We start from the raw sequence: 14,333 nt of genomic DNA on the forward strand, positions 1-14,333 counted from the left end.
GCCCTAGGGTGTTTAAAGTCAAGTTGTGCTGGGTTAGACTAGAGGTGAAGCATTCACTCATCGCACCAACAATCCAAGTTCGATTCCCAACATGTGTAAAATGTGTGGAGCCTACTTCTATTGCTTAAAATAGAGCATAAGGCCACTCACCAGACAGGACACTGGATTACCATGAGACCTACTGATATACTTCCATGGCATGTAACCTGGTACACTGCAGTATCAGGGTGTGATACTATTGCGACAAATTTGGACATTTCATTTCATGTGTAAGGAATATAAGTTGTAAAACTCGGGGAACTTGTGGTTGTATGTTCTATACCACAAGCCAGTTACACTACAACAGAGAATAAACCTGACATACAATATTTATTGAACTGTACATATATTTACAAACAATCTTTGGGATTTCAAACATTCATTTGATTATCCCCTTTCATCTTTTTGGATACAACATTCTCAGCATGTCCTGTTTTCTCTCCAGATTTCTGTTTTTGTTTCTTTTTCTTCTTCTTTGGTTCTTTCTCTGTTTCCTCAAGATTTCTGTTTTTGTTTCTTTTTCTTCTTCTTTGGTTCTTTCTCTGTTTCCTCAAGGCCATGTTTCTTCACCAGACTGTCCAGAAGATTCAAAGCATCCTCATCTTCGGAGTCCTGGAACAATAAACATGATGGAACAAATAAACATGATGCTACATCAGACGAACAGACCAGAAGATTCAAAACATCCTCGTCCTGGAGCCATAATCATCATTATCATAAAAACATGTATATAGCCCCAGTTCCAGTCCAAATGTACTGCTCAGTAGCTCTCTCAGAACAACTTGAGAAAGAAAAGTTAGACACTGTACGTTTTCTTAAAAAGGTATGTCTTCAGTTTAGACTCGAAAATCTTCAGGTTGTTAATTGTCCTTAACTCTAGTGGAAGTTGATTCCAGAGACTTGGTTCATACATGCTGCATAAATCGATGCTCATGAGTCCTGCCACCTGAAATGATCGGTCATTGTGGGACAACAAGAAGACCAAAATGTTCAGATCAGAGACTTCGGTTGGGCTGATATCTGGTGATAAACACCATGCTAGGCCTCAAGAACGGAGGTTGAGGGACAGGTGAAATAAATATGGTTTCAGGCATTTGTTTTAGAGAATCGGCAAAGATGTCAAAGAACAATATTTCCATTTTCTTGATTTTGTGATAAATGTTTACAGATGAAATTGACAGTCTGACGGTTCAGTCAGGTGCTTGAGCTAAGTTTGGGTGCCAGTAGCATGTCTCCTCTTGTTACCTCTTGTTCTCTGACCGTCTGCCCCACTTCATCATCATCTGATGACACTTTAGGTTGAGGTTTGTCAGCTTTCTTTTTGTTCTGTTTCCTGTTATCTCCCGGCTTGTTGGTCCAGTCCTTCTGGTTTGTTTGGAATAATCTGGGCTGGCCCATGGGCTGGCTTGACATCTTGTCCCTTCTTTCTGACTTGTCTGGTCTGGGCTTCTTGGGGAATTCTGGACCTGGGGAAGGAATAACATGGCTGTTGTACAGATAATGTTCAATCTGTTAAAGATGTTTTACTCTGATGGGATACCTCTGCACAAAGATACACCTTCATGCAATGCAGTCAGTGAACTTGTCAACAGTCAATCTGCACCTTAAGTTTCTAAATTCTAGGTATGAATGAATGAAACATTCTTGGACGCCTATTATTTATCTGATTTCTTGATCCCCAAAACAAGTAATAATGCCCCGTTCTGAATATAGACAAATATGGCAGTGTCATTATATTGTGCTGGATATTGTATTTGTTGTCATTCCTGACCATCATTGTGTGTTTATCTAGATCATTTTTTGTAAAAATTGTTCAAGAGAAAGCATATGAAACTTTCATATTAGGCACAGTAAAAGTTTGCTCAGGGTTCACATGCACCAAGGTTGTTCAGAATGTACATAAACATAGTGCCACCATATTGTGGTGGATATTTAATACAGTCATTCCTAAGCATTAAGATGCACCTTCAGATCATGTTGATATAAAACCTGTGAAGATCTGGGTTAGAATTGATCTTCAGTAACCCATGCTTGTCGTAAGAGGCGACTAACAGGATCGGGTGGTCAGGCTTGCTGACTTGGTACACAAATGTCATCGATTCCCAATTGTATAGATCAATGCTCATGTTGTTGATCACTGGATTGTCTGGTCCAGACCTGATTATTTACAGACTGCTGCCATATAGCTGGATTATTGCTGAGTGTGGTATAAAACTAAACTCACTCACTCACTCACTTCTTTTAATATGAAGCCAAATTGTTCGAGCAAGGTGACACCTGATTCACCCAAGTACTTACTGAACATTAATATTAGAAGTGTGAATATGTTCATGTAATGTTTTCTATGTTTCATTATATGTGGGTACCTGGCAGCGGGGTAGCCTAGTGGTTAAAGCATTGGCTCGTCACGCCGAAGAACCGGGTTAGAATTGACCTTCAGCAACCCATGCTTGTTGTAAGAGGCTATTTATGGGATTGGGCGGTCAGGGATGATGGATTGATACATCCATCGTATCCAAATTGCACAGATTGATATCAATCACTGGTTTGTCTGGTCCAGACGTGATTATTTACAGACTGACATCATACAGCTCGAGTACTGCTGAGTGTATCCAGGTTGCACAGATTTTCAAAGCTGTAGTATTGAAGACAGACTTGATGACAGCAAGCACTTGCTTGATAACAGAACCAGCACCTACACCATGTTGTATTAAAATTTGTATGTCAACTTTGTCTTCTTGAGCATTAACTCAATGGGATGGGCATTGTGAATTCTGTCTTGTGCCATGTTTTCAGAACTTTCTGAATTTTGGTCATGTCAAATCTACCAAAAGATTTCAATTGAAAACAGGAAGAAAAGTACCTGAATCATTGAAGAAATCTTTGAAGAGTTTTCTCTTCTGTGCAGTGACTCCTTGCTGCGACATCCACAGTTTGCGGTGAGTCTGGAACTGAGATATGGCTAGGTTCCTGTAGACGAAGTGTCCGAACTTGTTACTGTGGAGCCTATCTGCATGTTTTGAGAGCTCTTCCGCAATCACAACCTTCTGTTGGGCAGAGCAGTTCCTCCATATTGACTCCAAGGTTCTGCTTCCATTCCGGTCACAACTGATGTCAAGGAACACGCCCTGTCAGAAAGAGTATCCATGGTAACATTCAAACGACATTTAGGATCTCTACTACTGTTAAATACAAACCGAGTCCATGCCGACCACTCCACTTTTATAGCTAGGCTGAAACACTAGACATGATCTGTTTACATTCTCTTCTCTCGTTAGAGATAATCCAGCATGTATTCTTTCTTCTTATCCAGAGAACAATTAGTCTCTTCAAGATTAAAAAAACCCTGAGTATATATCAAGGGCTACAAGGAAATATAATTCCTAGTGAAAAAAAGAGGTGCAGTCCATTATAGAGTGTTGTGCACTGCTGTGCTGTAAGATTCGAATTAACAGTGTAGCAAGCCAGTTTTTTCAATAAGCCCGATAGGTGGCAAAGCTTTATATGTAGATAGTACTGAGGGCTTGCCCAAACTTTTTAGCAACAATCATGTGTAAGCCCGGGCTTTTTGCTATAACGGTACCTACGCCCCTGATTAAGTAAATCTTGTATGTCTTGTAACAAATTCGGGATGCAACATATTCTTCCTTTTAGCATTCATTCTATCCACACAGTTCATAAGCCCATGATAAAGTATAGAGTTACGATAGGTCACAATCCTACAAACGATATGTGGTTCAGGGGCTTGGACTCATATTTCTGCATAAACCCTGATTCCCTGAAATTAGTCACCAACCTTCATCTTCTGCAGAAGTGAGTCTTTCATCTTCTCTCCAACAGTTCCACTCTCAAAAAATATGTCGATGACATGACTGCCACATCGATCACTTGCCACTAATTTCAGCTCAGCTGGTTTTAGCTCCAACAAACTGGTCACAACCAGTTTGGGCTTGCGAAACCTGAGAAGATTCTGCATGAGGACAGAGCCGTGGTAGTTGATGGTGGTGAGCTGCTGCGGAGTAGCTGCTGATGGGGAGGTTTTCTGAAGCAACATCGTCATCAAGTGTTAAAAAGTTAGTGAAATGAAACATTTGGAAATTGTTCATGACAATTGCTGCAAATATCTCCCTTTTCTTCCAAAAAGACATTGTTACATAGGAACCTCTGGCTGTAAGAATGAACAAGATCCAAACAATGAAGTCACAGTAACATACCATTTGACCTAACATTCTCAGCTAACATCCAAGCATAGGATATTGGGAAGCTATCCTAATCTGAGTGGGCTGTGATTGGATTTTAGAGCTTACTTGCAGACCTACAAATGTGATATTTTTATTAAAAGTTCATCCAAAGGATAAAAAGTATTAGGACCCTCTCTGGCCTACAGGATCTAAATAATTTATACATGAAGCCAGTGAGAGAAGAACACTTTGGATCATTTGAACACGTTTATTTTGTACTTACAACAACACATATGTATGTAAAGACTCAGATGAGTTAAAAATGGTGATTGTAGACATTTCCAGCACTATATTGTAAATATTTAAACATGAGAAAGTCATTGAAACAGGCTTGTCTTCTTCAGGCATGCTCAAAAAGACAATTACATTTTCTCTTGAAGTCAAAATCAACCTCATTAAGCCAGTTTTGTCAACCTGGAAAGGCCCAAAATACAAAACAGTTAGTTGTCCACTATATGAACATGACTGTGATTTTTGTACCATCAATACAAAGTTTCCCATAACATGAATATCTGATATTACCAATGGACCCAAAAAAGGCCTGATCACCTTCTTTAGATAATGGGGTAGCCTGATGGTCAAGGCCTGAAGACCGGGTTCGATTCCCCACATGGGTACAATGTGTGAAGTCCATATATGGTGCCCCCCGCTGTGATGTTGAAATATTGCTAAAAGCGGCGTAAAACTTAACTCACTCACTCTTTAGTTACTACTATTAAATGTTAATGATTACCTTAACTACACAGACACAAAACCTGTTTCACTATTTCAAATGCAATTAGAACTACAATGTCTAGAGCTGGGTAGAAAATGGGCACCATGTTATTCTTTGTCTGTCACCCTACCTCTTCCTGCTCATCTTCCGACTCCTCTGGTTTATAAAGCACCTCATACGTTGACAGAGACAGTAGCAGGGGAGCCAGCGCTGTCTGTCGGCTGTCGGGGGTTGCACAGTGGAAGGCCTCCATCAACGCCTGGTTCAACACAAGGCAAGAATCAGCTCCAACACTGAGTACACTATTAGCCAAAACATGCATTTAACAGTCAAACCCTGGTGCCTTAAACTCAGATGTGTTGAAATCAATATTACACTTAGGTCATTTCAGAGACTAGCTGTTAGTCTAAGGGAGACCCAGCAGATGCAGTGTGCATTGACATTAGTGTATAGGTCAGTGATCAAAACAAAAGAACATTTTGAAAATGATGGTTTCAAGGTTATTTAACAAGGATAAATTACTCACATTTACCAGGGTGCCATTGTACAAAGCGATCTTAGCGCTAAGGTGACTGTAGTGTAACTCCCATACCTTAACACAGACTTAAGGTAGTCTTGGCGTTAAGGTTGTTTTGTACAATGGCACCCTGGCCCTTAATAATGTATTAAGTTTGTCAAACAGTAGGAGGTAACTGCTAAATTTGTCCAAGACCAAGATGTCCAAAATCGGAACCACTTCATGCTTTCCTTCCATATTAGTTTCACAGCATGACATAACCTGAATACTGTTCAAAGTGGCTTTGACTCACTCACGTAAGTTTACAGTTATCAGTAGGCACTGTTAGTATGATATCTTACATTGGTAGTTACAATTGTTTCATGAATTCTTTTAACAATGTCCTTGTACATCAGATGTTACACCATACATATATATAATATATGCATATATTAAACTTTTATCCTGAAAAAGGAAAAAGACTTAGGAAAAAGATAAATCATACCCTGCTAAGCAATAGTCAAAATGAAAAACACAACTTAGCAAAAGTTAAATCCTGGACTATACACATTAGATGCATAAATGTAAACGTGACTTATACTTTCCTTACAAAGCAAATGCAATTTTTTAATTAGCACTTTTTTTTGCCAGAATTTTCAAGGCAATTTTAGAGTCAAATGACATCTAACTAATTAATGTAACTGAAACATTTTGTGAGGGTAAATTCTACTATGACAAAGAAGGCTTGATTATGATTGGTTTAAATGAGTTATTAATTTTCAAATTACCATAATATATCTAATGAGGCCTATCACAAATAAATTGACAGCCCACATACTGATTCCTAAAAAATAGCTGCTGATAATCCATCAGAACTGTATAAATGTGATATCAAAACACCATTGGATGGCAGGGTATGAAACTCCCAAAAATTTCAGCCAGAACACAGGGCTGGTTAAATGTAAAACTTGCCAGCCCTGACCAAAACTTACCTGCACACAAAATATCTTCATACATCTGCATGCCTAAATTATAACCTGACCATCGGGCAGGTGAATTTGAGAATCTGGCAGTCCGTGTTGAAAATAACCTGTCCCGGGCGGTCGGGTAGGCAGGCAGGTATTTCGAACGCTGTGGATGGTTTTCATGACTGGTTTGAAGTTTAGACAACAACAGTTTTAAAGTCACTTGTTAACTTACTCTGACAAATTCATCTTGTCGTGTGCGATTTCTTTCACAGCCTGAGGCTAGCTTGGACAGCAGCCCAACGTGATGCATTGCCAAGATGTCTTCCACATACTTCGTCAGCTCATCAAAGATCTCCTCGAACTAGGACAAAAAGAGACAAAACTCACAACATATTTCTGTGTATTAGAAATAACCAAGTCCATAAAACTTGTCTGTACATCTCAAACGCACCAGTGTTTTGTTTAGGCCAATGGATGGCCTTGTTGATGTCATTCAGATTTAATGTGACATTAGGCCTGAATGACATCACTCTAAAAATGATATCAGCAGAAGATTGTTGACGTCACATGACAATTGTGGTTTTCTGAGACAGCATTTTGTGATCAGTACATTTTTTTCAAGAAATAATGGGTAATGAAGAAATTATTACACTTGCATGTGTATTATGCTAACTTTATAAAACATGTGAGAATTAATGTATTACCCATGTTTTCATAGAAATACCATGGTTTAATTGCCCACATGGGTACAATGTGTGAAGCCCATTTGTGGTGTCCCCTGACCTGATATCGCTGAATATTGCTAAAAGTGACCTTACACGTCTAAATCCTAATTAGCACTGTAACCACATTTTGATAGTACTGTGTTAACCTTGTTGAATATATGTGTAGCATAGTTCTGTATACAGTGGTAAACATCAAACATGTACTGATATTTCAAAACTATGAGTGTTAAATTGACGAAAACATGTCATGTGACCAAAATATGTATAAAGTTCCATTACCAGTTCCTTGTCAGTGACTTTGTCAATCAGTGTCTGCAGAATGTAGTTGGCTGCTCTGTCAACAGCATAGTTGAGTAGTCTCCCCTTGAATATGACCTTGTACACCTTGCCTTCACCTTCATCTCCCAGACTCACAGCCACAATCTGCTGCACCAAGTAGGCCCCCACTTCATTCCGCACTAATGCAGGTAACCTGAGAAGATTAGAGCTGTCTTAAATTTTGTCTGAATGAATGAGGTTAGGTGAAATTGGGTTTAACGTCGTGCTTGAGAATATTTCGCTCATATGACAACGTGCATGCGCGTGTATGTGTATGTGCGGCTGCTTGTACTAGCCCAGACTTAAGCTGGTTTTATAGTGCTAGCCCACTGAGATACCATGCCGCAGTGAAGCATGAATACCCCACTCAGACACATTATACTGACTCCGAGCCGACCAGTCCTTGTTGTACCCATTAATGCCGAACGCCAGGCAGGGACCCAAGTACCATATTTTAACGTCCTTTGGTATGACGCGGTTCTGAATGAATGAGAATCATAAACTCATTGAAAGTACTTCTTGTTAATATAATTTACATCATTTTTTTTAAGAGATATCTTTTTCAGAAAATGCAGCAATAATTATCATGATTTCATATTCTGTCATTCATCTTAACATACTGTCCAAGAAAATAACCTGATGAAACCGTCATTGTGAGTTTATTATATAATTATCCATAAAAAGATGATTATCATGTTATTATCAACTTAGGTTTATAGATAAGGTGATCTCCTCCTAGACATAAAGATTTAGTTGGATAAAACAAACCACAATGGTTGTTTTATGTTTGGTGAAAGTTCAACATGTGTTGACTTGTAAAGCTGTCTGCATCTTCCAGTGTATTGCTCATCTCCAAGATTGTAATCATCTTAACATGGTTAATAAATTCCACTTTTTTTTGTAATCCTACACTGGCTCACTCTGAAAATAAAATTAATCAAATTCCATTTCATAAATACATTTTCCCTATTTCTGCCATCAACCCTCAAATTGTAACATATTTCAAACTCTCAAAACAACTGCAGCAAATGAGACGAATTTCAATGTCAGACATCATCCACATGGTTCATAAGCAAAAGCTTTCCACTCTGGTGGTTGTACAAAAAGACTGAGTTTTGTATAATTATTTTCAAACATTTTCTTCTGCCCCCATGCAATCTCTGAGGCAGTGTTTCATGATGAGATACACACATGAAAGAATGGATGACCTTAGCAGTTATCACAAGACAGAGCTACATGACTAAACTTCAGATGAGAGGGGATGACTGAAACAAGTCAATTTTGGTCCATTTGAAAGAGATGCTGATAAGAAAACCTAATCTTTGATAAAAAATGTCATGCTACATTTCTTACATGACTTCTGCTTCTTCCTCCTTTCCACTTTCTTCCTCCTCTTTTGGCTGGGTTAGTCCACTCTTCTTCAAAATCTTCTTGACATATTTGCGACAGGACTCTGGGTCTCTCTGTTTTAAGATGAGTAGGATGGTCTGGAATACTGGACTAGAACTGGCGTCCTTCAGGTGATCTGTAATACATCATTCTGATTTGATTAACAACCTCATTCAGGACTTTTACTCCAGTACATTTCTGCATGAAGACCTAACAACCCCTCCACAGAAGGTCACATCAGTGTTGAAGCTTCTAAATTCTCGAATACTGGGTGGTATGAAAGACTGTCGAGCTCTGTTTGTTTTGAGAGAGGGGTAATCGAAAGCAGCGTCCAGAAGGAAGTAGTAGTTCAAAATGGTGAGATAAAATATAGGAACTATCAAATCTAATTTTAGTTGTCTTTTTGACAATCTGGCGCTATTAGATAAAGCGAATATACTCGAAAGTGACAAGTTACATTAGTCAACTGACAAGTAGCATGGAAGGGTCGTTATCTAACAGCAGGATCACGTGACGTCTCTGCAATCTCATTTGACGGTCGAAGTTCACAAACCAATCTCCGAAAATTAACAATGTCATCCATGCTTGTTTGTTGACATACCAATGACAAAAACATCTTGGCCGATTGAACTGGTGAATGACAAGCGGTTTCAGCTTTTCGGTGCCAGTTGCATTTACAGTCAGCATTAAGATGACACGATCTTTAGGCTGTTTCTTACCAGAAACTGCAACAGTACTCAAAGTCGATTTTGGCTCAGTTTTGTAGAATAAGCTAGTTTCATCACAATTAAAATTGTCACAAGGATTGTAGTCAGCGAGGACTTCCTGAAGAGATTGCCTGCCTTCACTTACAGTTTGTAACGATTAGTGAATTGTGTAACTCACTGTGTTCATAATCCTCATTGTTCCTCACGTGTGACATGTGGCAGTGTATTCACGGGTAATTGATCACACGCGTTGCTAATCTCAATGTCGGGTTAACAGGACTTATTAATGTGTGATTCCGACAGTTGGTTGTTAATTGAGCCTGTCTAAGTCGGAACGCGGGACTGTCGGATTAATGAGACTCGGGTCCAGCTGAACCAGACCCGTGCTCGAGTACTTTCGAGTACCGTGGAAGCCCTATCAGTGACCACTGATCTTGTCACCGATACCGAGAAATCAATTGCAGTAATTTCCACAGCTGTCAATACAGTGTATGGTGCAAGCATGTTGACAGGTGACTTTCTCAATGCTGATCTGTACTCAAAATTTGATAATCTAACATTCTCGTTAATCTGACAATTTGCTGTGCAACGGAAAATGTCAGCTAAACAAGACCTGACTGTATTGTTACCTGGCTATGGATATTTAAGGCACCCTTTCATTTCTGATCAGCAAGTAGAGTTCTCACAGAGTGGAATCAAAGACGAGTAAACTAACTGATTCTCATGAGATAAAGATATTTAATACCAAGCAAATATATGATGAATATGTAAGACCCCTGCCTATCATGAAGACGTCCTTCCTCACCTCCATTTTCTTTCAACAGAACTAGCTTCCTGAAAGAACTAAGTTAGTCCTTACTTCTCTCTTGCAGTTTTTCATATCCTGCTTAGTCACACATTACTGTATGATGATCCTGAGTGAGTGAGTGAGTGGTTTACAACTTTTTGAAGCAATATTCTCAAGTTGAGAACTGAACCCAGGCCATCAGCATGAAAAAGCAAACACTTGAACCACTGGGCTACCCCACCACTCTGATCATGACTACAATATATAAGAAGTAGGTTCCATGAAAGCAGAAGCTTGTAATCTTACCTGAATAATCACAAAGTGAGAATACTTTCTTGAAAATCTTCTTAAACCATGGACCATATTCTTCAGGAGGATTGGTTTTCTTTGGCCAAATTTTCTCATCTGTGGCAGCAAAAGATGTGATAAAATGTCCTTTGTAGTATAATTGGGTAAAATTTAAATTTCTAAGAAAGATTAAGACAGCATACAAGGAGATCAGAATAAAGGGTTAACTTGTCTATAGAAAGTGTCTTAGTTATGAGTGAGTGAGTTTAATTTTGCGCTGCTTTTACTTTTAGCAATATTCCAGCAATATTACTTTGGGGGATATCAGAAATCATCCTCGATAATCTCCAGGACATACGTTACGATCACTCTCCACTATACCCTAGATGCATCCACGGCTTGGCCCGATAATTATATTACCTCCCTTTGCTGGCTCCGCATTCTCACAGTAGCCAATCAGTTAAGCTGCCGTTACATCCGAGCTTGCCAGTGTCAAACAAAGATAGCGGTCGCAGCCGCGAAGGTTTGTTCGCAGTGCCACTCAGATTTTTTGGGAAATTATACAGACAAATTGACGGATCTGAAACTTTAAAAAATATATGAAAGAACTCCTTCTACCTCTTTCAGATTACCCCTGCATCAATTGTGTTGCCAAGTTTAAACGGTTAGATAATTTAAGAAGCGAAAGTGAGTTGTGATTGGTTCGCTCAACTTTCCAGCGTAGACACCTGATTGGATAAAAAAGCCAGCAAAGGGAGGTAATAAAATCATCGGGCCAAGCCGTGGATGCATCCAGGGTATAGTGGAGAGTGATCGTAACTTATACCCTGGAGATTATCGAGGATGACCAGAAATAGGCTTCACATGTTTTACAAATGTGGGGAATCGAACCCGGTCTTCGGCGTGACGGGCGACTAGGTGAATGCTTTAACCACTAGGCTACCCCACCGCTCCTGTCTTACTTATGTCATAGTGTGAAGGCTTTAATGAATGAAATATTAAGTGATTGAGTTTAGTTTTACCCTGTTTTAGCAATATTCCAGCAATAACATGGCGGGCGACACCAGAAATGGGCTTCACACACTGTACCCATGTGGGGAATCGAACCCGGGTCTTCGGCGTGATGAGTGAACGCTTTAACCACTAGAATACCACACCGCCCCCATGTATAAAAGAGGAAGACTCCTCTAACAGTTTAGTTAGTTGTGGACCGGGTTCTTTTAACCTTAAAATAGATATGTTGCAGAAGTATCAGAGAGTGAAAAAAGATTTGATTTAAATGCGACGGGGGAGTACACAAGTATTCTGAAAACAATTTTTCACATAAATCTAAAACTGACAGGAAGGAGAAGAATGAAATAGTATTACTGTAAAGATATTTGTTACATCCGTTATTCATTTTACATGTTTCATAAACTGCACACACACCTTTAGCCTGAGCTTGAGACATCCGACTTCTGATAATATCAGTTGAGACATCCACACCTCCCAAGACTTCCAGCAACACTCTTAAAATATGGCTAGCATAGGTATCCGTCAACATTGTCTCAAGGTTTTCACTTGCATATTCACAAAACTCCAACAGCATTTCTTTCACAGATTTCTCCTCCTCAGTGTCTGAGTTGTCTCCCCCTTGGTGGACACATTTTGGAGACAGAGCAATAATATTCTGTAACACATGGCTGGCAAACCTGTCTGTTGACACAGTACTCCAGTCCTCGCTTAGTGCTGACAGTAGTTGTCGGATATGGTGCGGTTTAGCATGCTCTAGAAATCTCTCAATAAATCGACTGACTGTTTGGTTCTGGGAAACTTTAATCGCCTCTGATTCCATTTGGGAGAAGACATTGTTGAGGAACAGATCTGAAATATATGACAGATTTCTTTAAATCAGGTTAGCATACATAAATTTCAATTACCAAGTCTTACGCCTCATCTTTTGAGTGGCATTTAGAAGCTGGTATGATGAAGAGGAACACTTTTAGACACTTTTAGAAGGATAGACAAAAGTTAAGAGAGGAATAATCGCAAACAGCCAGGAGAGCAAAGAACATCAGCTCCACAAGCCAAGCACTTGAAGCAGACTTTGAATGCATTTGTCATGTCTTCATAAGCCTTAATCAGTATCCAGGCAACCTAGTCAACAAAACCATCAAGACCACCCTCAACCCAAGAGGCAAACCACGTCAGCAATCATCACCATTCATAGGGGTTCAAAATTTTGTTTAAAGTCACTTGCCACAGCGCAAGTGACTTTAAGAAAGTAACTTGTCCTGACTAATTTTCCACTTGCCCTGATTTTATGAAATAATCATGATAATAATCCAGTGATCAACAGCATGAGCAGCGATTTATGCAATTGGGAACCGATGACATGTGTCAACCAAGTCAGCGAGCCTGACCACCTGATCCTGTTTGTCACCTCTTACGACAAGCCTGGGTTACTGAAGATCAAGACCCGTGAAGATCCGGGGTAAATTAGGTCTTCAGCAACCCATGCTTGCCACAAAAGGCGACTATGCTTGTCATAAGGATCGACAAACGGGATCGGGTGGTCAGGCTCGCTGACACAATGTCATTGGTTCCCAATTGCGCAGATCAATGCTCATGCTGTTGATCACTGGATTGTCTGGTCCAGACTCGATTATTTACAGACCGCCGCCATATAACTGTAATATTGCTGAGTGCGGCGTAAAACTAAACTCACTCACTGAAGATCAATATTCTAACCCGGCTCTTCACGGATATGTTTACAAAGGGAACAGTTTATCAGAAATATTACTATATAACATCATAAAAAGATTATAATATCGAAGCTGACAAAAATTATGCATTTATGGTAATATATTTAATCATTTTGAATAAATTGGGGCATTTTGACAACCCCTGGGGCAATGTGACCAAAAATCCGGGGCAATTTGACCAAATTTACTGGGGCATTTTGTAGCTGGGACGATTTCACACGCACCCTCTGTGACCCATAATCACAAAATTAAGTTAGACACATGTGTAAAACGAAAGTGTACCAAGGTGTACGTGACCAAGTCCATTTATCCCAAAATTACCGCTTGTGCACAAATTAGTTATATTATTAGTTCCCCTTTGTCCCAGTAACAAATAAAGTCATGGACTTGACGACATACTCCAGGAGTTGCATAGTGACTGGATTGTTGTTAACTGATTTCGTTAAACACGCTGTGGACCTGTCAGCATGCCAAAACACACACCTTTCTCCTCTCCATCGATATCTGTCAGTGTTTCAAATACTCTTCTGTAATAATCTAAGGTGTGGTCATTGAGAAAACCAAGCTTGTTCTTCCTTGACTTATTTTCGTTTGGCTTCCTGCGATTCATTGTACATAGGTATTGAGAAATGACAACAGTTTTCACATCCAAATTCACAGCTGCCCAGTCACTAGGCCTATTTACTACACGTGCTGAGAAACAAACCGGAAGTTTACAGCCAGAGTGATATTTTCACATTCTTAGTGATATTTTGGCATAATTAAATGTAATTTTCAAACCACATAAGTGACACATGCTATCAAAATTATTTAGTACATATACAGTACAGAGACGCACATTGACATGTGAATGCATCTTCTGTACAGAGAACATTTTTGCAACGTAACAGTAGAATACGAAACTACCGGAAGCTAG

The 14,333-nt window shown here is 39.5% G+C and overlaps 1 protein-coding gene across 2 annotated transcripts; it reads right to left on the reverse strand.

Moving 5' to 3' along the window:
- Nucleotides 1-352: 352 nt before the first annotated feature.
- LOC124259969 (nucleolar protein 9-like) lies at nucleotides 353-14,138 on the reverse strand. 2 transcript variants are annotated; one of them, XM_046694194.1, is made up of 12 exons: nucleotides 13,901-14,138; nucleotides 12,102-12,536; nucleotides 10,692-10,790; nucleotides 8,856-9,027; nucleotides 7,464-7,656; nucleotides 6,692-6,820; nucleotides 5,126-5,254; nucleotides 3,836-4,081; nucleotides 2,903-3,167; nucleotides 1,281-1,505; nucleotides 589-647; nucleotides 353-533 (listed from the first exon to the last, which is right to left on the reverse strand). In XM_046694194.1, the coding sequence occupies exons 1-12, from the start codon at nucleotides 14,025-14,027 to the stop codon at nucleotides 411-413; spliced, it is 2,202 nt and encodes a 733-aa protein (XP_046550150.1). In that variant the 5' UTR covers nucleotides 14,028-14,138; the 3' UTR covers nucleotides 353-410. The 2 variants fall into 2 exon arrangements, with proteins under 2 accessions (XP_046550150.1, XP_046550149.1); XM_046694193.1 differs by having other exon boundaries at nucleotides 589-651; nucleotides 1,285-1,505; nucleotides 13,901-14,137.
- Nucleotides 14,139-14,333: the final 195 nt, after the last annotated feature.

The sequence above is a fragment of the Haliotis rubra genome, unplaced genomic scaffold (assembly GCF_003918875.1).
Source record: "Haliotis rubra isolate DU_JTF1 unplaced genomic scaffold, ASM391887v1 Scf745, whole genome shotgun sequence".
NCBI classification, from domain to species: Eukaryota; Metazoa; Mollusca; class Gastropoda; order Lepetellida; family Haliotidae; genus Haliotis; species Haliotis rubra.